Genomic DNA, 10,497 nt, shown 5'->3' on the forward strand with positions numbered 1-10,497 from the left:
ATCTCACGGTTGTCAAAAGAATCATGAAGTATCTCAAAGGAACAATCAATGTTGACTTATGGTATCCTAAAGGTAGTGTTTGTAAGTTAATTGGTTATTCTGACGCGGATTATGCAGGTTGTAAAACAGATAGAAAAAGTACTAGTGGAACATGTCACATCCTTGGTAATGCATTAGTCTCATGGTCATGTAAGAAACAAGCGTGTGTTGCTCTTAGTACAGCTGAAGCATAATACATAGCAGTGGATAGTTGTTGTGCACAAAATCTTTGGCTAAAGCAACAATTAAGTGACTATGGAATCGATCTTGGATGCATACCACTCCGATGCGACAACACAAGTGCGATTAATATTACAAAGAATCATGTCATGCACTCAAGGACCAAACACATAGACATTCGACACCATTTCCTTCGTGATCATGTGCTTAAAGGCGATGTCGAAGTTACCTTTGTCGATACTCATAATCAACTAGCGGACATTTTCACAAAACCACTCGCAAAAGAACCATTTTATAAGATTCGAAGAGAACTTGGCATTTTGGATGAAGGTGATATATAAATCTTCCATAATTATTCACTATACATTATAATGAGGCCAAGGTACACAAGTTTTTAATTTTTTTTTATTTGTGAAATTTCTCTTTAAAATGTGTATATGAAATTTTTGCCTTTTATATTAGGTAAATTTAATTTTTTGATAAAATGTTTTTACTCAAAATTGCATTAGTATGTATATTACCTTGTCAAACTTAAAAATTTTGAAAATCCTTCATATTTTGGGTTGTGCAAAGCTACTATTTTTTTTCACTTTTTTTCTTAGAGTAATCGGTTACTCCAAATTGGGTAATCGATTACCCTGCCTGTTTTTGCCTTCCTCGCGCGTTTTTCATCTATGTAACCGATTACCCTTTTTAGAGTAATTGATAACCACTGTTTCTTCCAAAATTTTATATTATGTTTATATTATCTTTTGTTTCATTCTTGTGTTATGTGGTGCTTGGTGTATGTTGTTTGCATATTGTTACTTATTTCACCCTTTTTGTTAATGACAGAGGGAGAAGAGATTGTTATTGTGTTATTTCTTTGTTTTATGTTTCTCTCTAACAAAATACAGATTTCAAAACACTCCTTAAATCATAAATTAAGGGGGAGCATCAATTAAGGGGGAGCATTTGCTAGAGAAACATGCTTGGATCGAACTTTCATTTTTTTGGGTTGTCATCATCAAAAAGGGGGAGATTATGAAGACATGACTTCTCAAATGTTTTGATGACGACAAACTTCTCTACAAGTCTAAGATTGATTAACAAAAAGGATTGATCAAGATTCAAGCTCATGAAGGAAGTTTTCAACTAAATGATCAAGTCTCGATGAAACTCATGAAGACTCGTATTTCAAATGAATAGGTATAACACTTGACCTCTAGATGATTATATAAGTGTTCAAAACATGTCTCATTCATGCCATAATCATTGGAAGTAATTTTATGCATCAAAGAAATCATAACACTTCATTTTTTAAGCTATTTTTCAAATCTGGGATGAAGTAATCGATTATCCATTTTAAGGTAATCGATTACTCTATGAAAAATTCAAATATTTTTGCACGTTGGAGACAAGTAACCGATTACCCATATTAAGGTAATCGATTACCACTGAACCAGAGGCAAAAATCAGTGCATCTCTTCATGGAAACTTTTCTATTTTCTTTACCATGAACCATGGCATCCTTTGGGGAATTGCATCCATTTGAGGAGATGTTTAGACAACATATACATCATTTTTTTCAGATTTAAAATTCACCTCCTTGCAAAAATTTCAAATCAATTACTCATATTCTTTCAAACATTTTTTAAGTGTTCTTCCAAATTTTCTTAAGAGTGAAGCCTTGCATAAACCTTCTTTTTAAGCATCATAGTTTCATTCCATACAAAGAACACTTGTATAATTATTGTGAGAATTAAGTGTTACAAAGGAGAAGATCAATTGATAAATTGATATACTTCAAATTTTCAACTATTTCATCTTCTACAAAAATTTAGAATTGTATCTCTTGATTACAATTTATTTTTAGGATTGTTAAGAATAAGTTTGTAAGGTTTTATCCTTGCTATCCGGTGTGTGGATGCAAGAGGTCCTTTTGTGAGAATTTGAGTCTCGATTGGAATTTAAACATTATAAATCCAAGAGGATTGTTTTTGGTGTGTTAGAATTAGATAGAAATGCCTTAAGGTATCTTGTCTAGGAATCTAACATTATAGTGAATTCTCTTTCGTGTTGAAAGGGGAGTGGAGTACTCTCGATCTGTGAGGGGAACCAATATACATCGTGGTGTTCTTTATTTTCCGCACTTTACCACTTTTCATCAAATAAGCATCTCAAAAAAGTAAAAATCAATAAACCGTAAAAAATCCGGAAAATCGTCTAAGTGTCTCATTCACCCCCTCTAAGGCACTCATCAGCAGTAAAATATGAAAATATGTAAACCTCGTGATTATCAATATAGCAATTACTAGAAAATTGGTATTACATTATTAAAAGTACCTCCTTCATTTCTGTCTGACAAAAATGTGGATGAGAATGAAATGCAGTTACTGATTTTACTTATTTATATAAAGTAAAATCTGAAAAGAAGTGAACCTTGGGGTTATCATCAGCCGTAGTACTCCCTCCGTTACTTTCTAAGTGTCCATTTTTGATTAAAAAAATATTTTTTTTTAATTTACAATTTTATCAAAATTACCCCTAGATAATTATTATAGAGAGAAAAAAAAGTAAAATAAATATAATAAATAATTAAGGATATTATAGGTAAAACAAGAATTATTATTTGAAAAGTAACAATAATGATGTGTAAAAAGTCAAAAAATAACACTTAAAAATGAACCAAGTATCATTTGTCACTAAATGTATGGTGTTAGAGGAGTGGTGGTAAGCACTAGGATGATAAATATTTTAAAGTATTTTAAATTATATATATATATATATATATATATATATATATATATATATATATATATATATATATATATATATATATATATATATATATACATATCCTTAAAATTAAAAATATGAGACATAAATATTTTTTTAAGAAAAATAAATAAAAATATATTTTTCAAATTTTATAAAATTATGAATTTTAAAGTTTAGTCCATACAAAAATTGTACTATTTCAGTTTCTATTTTTATTATTTTATAATAATCGCTGCATTATTCTCTATAAAAACAATAAACACTAAAATTTGGACAAATGTTTTTTAAAGACTAAACTCGAAAAATGATGAATTTCACAGAAACTAGATATAAACATTTAACATTTAAAACTAAAAACTATTCTACACTTTCAAGTAAACTGGTAAACAAGAATATCTGTGAGGCAGGGAAAGAGCCCCCAATAAACTCGTAAATTGATCTGTCATTGATTCTAAAGTATAACAAACCCAACCAAGCCTAATGATAGTAGGTATGACAAAGATTCATGGATCATAGAATAAGTGGTAGAGACTATTAGCTTCAAACTCAATATGAAGAATATTACAAGTACTCACACTTTCACCAAATCTAACTTGAAAATTGGCATCTAGGTTAGGTATCAAACCACTGAAGCTCGACATCCCTGGATTCTTCACTCACATTTATATTGAAGACTGTGGTATGAGGAGTGGCTGAAAGTGTGTTAACAGTGTTTCACTTGGTCATTTTTAAAGTAAAAAAAATGTCAATAGAGTTGAGTTTTGGCTTTGTATTTTCATCCCATAACTATTACTCAAGCCAATCTTCTTCACTTGACTTGGTTTGGAGGAGCCAATTGATTGTTGATGCTCAGCGTTTATCGGTTGGGATAGCAAATAAGTTGGGTCAAGAACTTGGTTGGGTAATGACCCAATTCATTTTTAATCATTCTGATTGTGTTATGTTATCTGTTCAGCTGTTCTGCGTTTTAATATTGCTTTGATTCCAAAAAAATAAGCTTTTTAAGAATAAAATAATTTGTTATAGCAAATTCCTATGATGGGTAATATTTATTGAACTTCAAAATCTGTTCCAATTAACAATCAACACACATCACACTACATTGTAAAATTATAAACAAATGGTAAATTAATCTGAAATTTGAAGAAAAAAAACATGCTCAGATAATTTCTTTCATATCAATTACAAACAATGAGGCAATTTTATTATGAAACTTACTTACAAGGAGTCAAATAGCTCCATGTTGAAGCTTTCCCTCAAGTTTCTAGCATTCAGATTTTAAAAAACACATGAAAGAATACAACAAAAACCCACCATCATGTTTCTTAAATTTTTCTATTCCCCCACAACTTTTGCAAGGGGCCATACATCTCAGGATAGCACTAAAGAACAGTATTATGAGGTCATTGACAAAATTGCATCAATGAATAAGATATTCATCTCAAACAATAATCAAGACATGCGGACTCGTCCTGGAGAATTGTTGAGTAACAGCTCACTCCCTGTCCAAAACCGGAGTAGCAATTCATTCAGAATAAATGAATGTATCAATAATCTTTTATCTCCTCAGAATGTAGTGGAAATCATGTTAAGAAACTGCCACAGATTTATTTCCAGGTGGGGAGTTATGAACGGAGACAGTGTCCGCAGCTTTGGATGGAGGCCAGTAGCGAAACATGGACCTACCAACAATGTTCTCGATTGGGAGTGGACCCCTGATGAACACAATAACAGCAAAAATATTATCATCAGGCATCACAACTACATGCATATATACAACTATATACAAACTTCTAAGATCTGAGAACATGTTTACATAGAAGTTTTGAGAACAGCATCAACAAATAGGCCAGATGTGTCTTCCACCTAAAGCAATATAATCTATATTCTCCAATAGAAACAAAAGAGAAAAGTCAATAAGAAACGAACAGAAAATTTACCAGTTATGAGAATCAAAACTCTTGTTACGATTGTCCCCCATCACAAACACATGTCCTTCTGGCACAACCTGCAAACATTAAAAGAACAAAACACCAATATTAACCATGTTGCCAAGGAACACAATCAATAAACAAACCCCCAATACACCAAAATAGTCTTACTATTGAAGCCAACTCATAAGCAAGAGGTTCTAATACAAATTCCTCTTCTTCAGCGACACCATTCACTAGTAGTTTCCCACCACGAACCTGCCGCAAAACATGTATAAGACATCAGAGATTCAATGCAAATACTTTAAATGTGATTAATTACTAACTAATCAACAAATAAATAAATAAACTTACTTCCACAACATCACCAGCCTTAGCCACAACCCTTTTTATAAATATATCAGATGAACTAAAACCAAATTTCTACATAAGAGAAATCAAACAAGAAACATCCAAATTCATCAACAAATGCGCCAGAAAACAATCAAAAAAACTGCAATAATTGTACTTCTGTAGCAAGTAAAGATACCTTCAAACAAGGAGGTGCTTTGAAAATCACAATATCAGAAACATCTGGTTTTCTAAAGAAGAATGAAAACTGTTACAGAAACAACAACCTTAATCAGTTCAAAAGATCCATAAACAAATGAATAAACAAACACATGAGACAAATAACTGAAACAAACCTTTTCTGTTAAAACACGATCACCAACTTCAAGAGTTGGATACATAGAAGCAGAAGGAATAGATTTAGGTTCAGCCAAGAACGATTTAAACAGTAAACTAACAGTAACAGCAGTGAACACAGCTTTAGCATCTTCTGAACAAACACTCAACAATTTTGAAATCCAACCACTAGTCTCCTTTTGACTCAAACGCGATTTTGTGTTAGAAACAGTAACGCACTCCGTTCCACCTTTATCAACCTCCCACGTTGTAGGTTCAGGAACAGATTCGTTGCAAGGAAGCCACTTGGAACCCTGCAAAAATGGTATAATCGAAGAGGTTTTGAATGGTGCAATACCCATAATACCCATAGCCGCCGAAGTTGACCCGGATACAACACTCGTTGACTTCATCATCGAAATCAAACCTAATACGATCGGATTCGTACATCCTTCGGTGAGAATCTCTCCGGCGAGGGTGGAATAGGCGGAAACAGGAGATGAATTTTTAGGTCTCCGGAGATCGGGGTAGAGACTGCGAACGCCGCCGGAACGTTCGAGATCGCGTTTCTGGTTGGTTCCAAAGAAGCGAGAGAGGATGCAGCATTCTTGGACACAACGAGAATTGGCGACTCGAACGCCGGCGGAGGAAACTAGATTTTGGGCGACATAGCCTGAAAAGGAGAAGGTTACACGTATAGCCATGAAGATGAAGTGAATTAGGTTGAGGAAGAAAAGGTACAGGGTGGTGTTGGAGAGAAAGATTTGAGAGGGGTGAAACCCTAGCAAGTGGTGTGAGCCATTTTGTGAGAAGAAATCAGTGAAAGGAAACGGGAAAGGTTGAATTGAAGGTTGGTGAGGAAATCAGGGAAGGGGAACGCCGGCGGTGCGACTCCCCCGGTTACCGGAGGAGAAAGTGGCGCAGAGGAAAAGCTACGTCGTTTTGATGAGAGAGAAAAAGCAGAGAAAGAGCGAAATTGAGAAACAGAGAGAGAGTCAAAATTTTCAATCGAATTGGAAATGGTTAGAGAGAGAGAGAGAGTAGATTTTAGGTTTTAAAAATAAAGACGGCGACTGCCAGCAACCTGTATGTTCATTACGTGGCATGTATCTTTCCATATTTACGATATTGCCTCTAACTAATTTTTTATATAAATTTCCTTACTCTTTTAATCTCATTTTATTTTAATGATGTTTTTCTTTTATTTTTTTATTAAAAAGAAGACAAGATGAAAAGAGATGGAAAATTAAGAAAAGAAAAAATGAAATAGAGAATCTATAGGATGTATATGATGTTGATTTTATAATATTTTTAATAGTATTTAATAAATTTCTAACTCAAACACTTGAATAAAGTTTATTAAATAGATTTAATTAACAATTTTAAAGTATTATAATTTACCAATAATATTATATTATTGTACTTTAATATTTTAATACATAAAAATTGCAATCAAAGATTTAATGAATTAATTTTTTTTCATTGGTATTTTTCAATGAATATACTATTAGAGTGTTTTTTTTATTTCAAATGAGTGGTGTGCAATAAGCATCATCGAAATATATTAAAGAGAAAAATGAAGTACAGTGAAGAGAGGTTAGGTAGAGTTTAAATCTTTATTTTCAACTTCAGATATTTGAGAGGTTAGTGTTATCTTATACATTTTGAAGTTTTTTAATGAATTTCTCATATTTTTAAGAGTTTTCTTCTTCTCAACTAAAGATGTTTGAAAATATCTTGACAAATGGTCAGGCAACTAGGTGAAATTAAGATGGTGCGATTAATAAATGGTTCAGTACCTCCTTCTCTAAGTCATTTATAGGGGAACTTCAATCTGGAGAATAGAAATTCGTAGAATTTAATGGAACATTCATCAAAGGAGCTGTAAATTCTCTTGAAACTATCAATGTGGGAGATCGATTAATCAAAAGACGCCCCCACGTCAGTTTAGGCTCCCTTCAAACAGACAAACTATTTAAGTATGAGATCATCCCCATCAATTATCCATCCACCCAATGGTACTGAGTAGCATCATCGGGCAGTATCAGACCTTGGCACTCTTTCTGAACCATATCTTCCCAACTGTCATGAAAAAAATAATGTTGACCATAAGTCTGGGAATGTTTTGAAAGTTAATGTGATCTCTAATATCCTTGTAACTAGGATCCTGACCACTCACAGTCTGATAAGATCTAATAAAGTATCGAGTCATTTATTCGTTGTATACAACCTCAATAGGTTCCAGATCTACGGAATAATGTGTGGAAAGAAATGGGCCATATACACACTCCTAGCAGTGGGACAATCATGGTTCATCCCTTCATCTCTTGCCTTATTATTACCTCATATTTTTTACATAAATAGTAAATGAGAGGATTCATGGTCGAATCTGGCTATAACGGAGATTTGAGATTTCAACCATAGTCGAGATGGTTGTTTTCGACCAGAAGACCACCTAACCATTTAAGGAGAATTTCCTATCAAAAGAGGTTGGAAAGTTGATCGAGAGGATCTTTGAAGATCATGGTCGAAGTAAAAGACTTTGTGAAATTTTGGGGTTGTTAGTTGATGTGAGTGTCATGTTTTATCGAAGAAGTTAGATAAGATCATATAGTTATTCGAGGTCACGTGGAGACCTGTCGAAGACAAAAGATGCATGAACACAAAGACGTGTCAAGTTTTGCTAAGTCGGCCGTTGTAGACGGTTATGTTAGGACTGGTATATAAGCATTGTTTGTTTATAGTTTTAGGGGTCCACAATTTTACACATTACACACTCAGAGTATCCAATTATGAAAGTGAGAAACAAGTTTACAATTTTTGTATCTGCGTTCCATTTATAAAGTTAACTTTTTCCTTTAACTTTTCTTTATTACCATCATTTTACTCCATTATTGTTCATTCAGTGTCAGTGACACTCAGTACCAAAATATTTCGAAACATACAATTTCTGCCCAAATCTATCCCGAGATATTTTAGAGTTTAATCCCTTAACTAAAATCAAAATTGTCTTTGTTTACTAAATTTCACAATAAACAAATTGGCACGCCCGATGGGATCCATTTTTGTGCGAAAATTTTGTTTTTCTTCTTTACTCATCCGACTTTTGTCTAAACAAAGTTCTTCATTCATTAAACTTTTCAATGCCTTGTGTATATGAGATTGAGAAGTGGTAAAATAACCAATAAAGAAGTTTATGTTCCAACTAGAAGAAGAAACGTTAGAATGGAAAATCCTATAAATTCCAATACTAGTGAAGAACGACCACCCGGTTCTACGGGCGAAGGCACAATCACTACACCTTCGACTGGAGAAAGTGCCTCCATAATAAGTACGATAAATGTGTCTTTGATTGCGCAAGATGGGGGAATAATTCCCCCGTAAATAGAATCAAGTATCCCCATAACATCAGTGGTTATACAATCTATGGAAGGTGACTTTAGGCCCTATTTCCTAAGTCTAACATTGCATATGTTTAATTGAGAGCCACCTTATGGTATGCCAACAGTGATAATGGCGGGTTTGCAATCGAATACATCAACTTTTTCCGACAACGCAATTGTGTTATCGCTTGTTAATCCTTATTTTACATCAGGGTCTGCAGTCGCAACTAGGGACATGATTCGTCCCTCCAGTGATGCCACCAGTAACCACAAATTCTATGATGGTTATGAGACAACAAATGGACAAAAGTAACCATGAAACGATTAACATGGTCACCCGAAAAATAGGTATTGTGTTTAACCCATTGATTCATAATACAAATCATAGTTATCAGTAGTTAGAGACTCAAACGTCTCGAATCGTAGATTTATTTGGCGCCCCTCAGGGTCAAGTTTGACCCCAGATGGTAAGGCCAAATCAGAATGTATGAATAATAAATGAAGAAAACATAATGAACCCAGGTCAGCAGTGTGTGCCTCAAGTTGTCGAACAACAAATACTTGTGGTTGTCAAAAAAAGGAACCCACTAGTTTTGTTGGTCAATAGAAATCAGGATGCTGACCAAATAGTCCATCAAGCCCAGCAAGAAAATCTGGCAGGACAAAATAACCTTGAAACCATGGTCGAAATAATCATGGCCCATAATGGTTTGAACGTAGGCCTGCATAGGCCTCATTATACTTCCCCTCTATAGGAATATGTAATACATATAGAACTCCCAAGGGGTTGGAAAGTCCCTAAGTTTACCAAATTCGCTGGTGACACTAGTGACTCCACAGTCGAACATATGGCTCGATATTTGACTGAAGCATGTGATGTGGTAAATAACGAGAATCTAAAGATGGCATATTTCCCTAATTCCCTCACAAAAAATGCCTTCACATGGTTCACGACACTCCCCACACACTCCATAAATAATTTGCCTCAGTTAGAAAGATTATTTCACGAATAATTTTACATGGAGAAATATAAAATTAGCCTGAAAGAATTAGCGAGTGTAAAGCTCAAGTTTGTTGAACTAATAGACAATTACCTCAATAGATTATGATTGTTGAAGGCAAGGTGTTTTACCCAAGTACAGGAACATGAACTAGTCGAGATGGCCGCGGGGAGGCCTAGACTATTCCATCATAAAGAAATTAGACACCCAATATCTTAGGGATATGGCCCAACTAGCATATAGAGTTCGACAAGTCGAACGTCTAAAGGCAGAAAGGCTAGGGAAAATAGAAACAAAAAAGAGAGGGTGGATTATTTCGAAATAGAGGAGAATGTAAACTCCTTACACTAGCGAATGAGAAGAACCATGTTGAACCAGAAAAGAATGATAAATTCCCAAAGAAAACTTACACCTTTGACATAACCAAATGTAACGAAATTTTCAACTTTCTAGTAACATATGGCTAAATTTTAGTGCCACAAGTCTCAAAAATATCGCCATTATAGCAAAGGAAGAAAAAAGGGTTTTGCAAATACC

General features: G+C 34.0%; 1 protein-coding gene across 1 annotated transcript; it reads right to left on the minus strand.

Annotated features, from left to right (window-relative positions):
• Positions 1–4,161: 4,161 nt before the first annotated feature.
• On the minus strand, positions 4,162–6,616 carry LOC127088205 (thylakoidal processing peptidase 1, chloroplastic). The gene is made up of 6 exons (XM_051029121.1): positions 5,597–6,616; positions 5,440–5,508; positions 5,265–5,333; positions 5,082–5,168; positions 4,920–4,987; positions 4,162–4,694 (listed from the first exon to the last, which is right to left on the minus strand). Exons 1-6 carry the CDS (start codon positions 6,278–6,280, stop codon positions 4,568–4,570), a joined length of 1,104 nt encoding a protein of 367 aa, XP_050885078.1. The 5' UTR covers positions 6,281–6,616; the 3' UTR covers positions 4,162–4,567.
• Positions 6,617–10,497: the final 3,881 nt, after the last annotated feature.

This window comes from Lathyrus oleraceus, chromosome 5, assembly GCF_024323335.1.
Source record: "Lathyrus oleraceus cultivar Zhongwan6 chromosome 5, CAAS_Psat_ZW6_1.0, whole genome shotgun sequence".
In the NCBI taxonomy this organism is placed as follows: domain Eukaryota; kingdom Viridiplantae; phylum Streptophyta; class Magnoliopsida; order Fabales; family Fabaceae; genus Lathyrus; species Lathyrus oleraceus.

What these genes read in the sequence shown, in the direction of transcription:
- LOC127088205 (XM_051029121.1), bottom strand. Translation starts at nt 6,280, where the DNA reads ATGGCTATACGTGTAACCTTCTCCTTTTCAGGCTATGTCGCCCAAAAT. An exon ending in AGGCTGGTGATGTTGTGGAA is followed by an intron (nt 5,169 to 5,264) that starts GTAAGTTTATTT and finishes GTTTTGCGGCAG; the next exon opens with GTTCGTGGTGGGAAACTACT. An exon ending in CTTATGAGTTGGCTTCAATA is followed by an intron (nt 4,988 to 5,081) that starts GTAAGACTATTT and finishes TAATGTTTGCAG; the next exon opens with GTTGTGCCAGAAGGACATGT.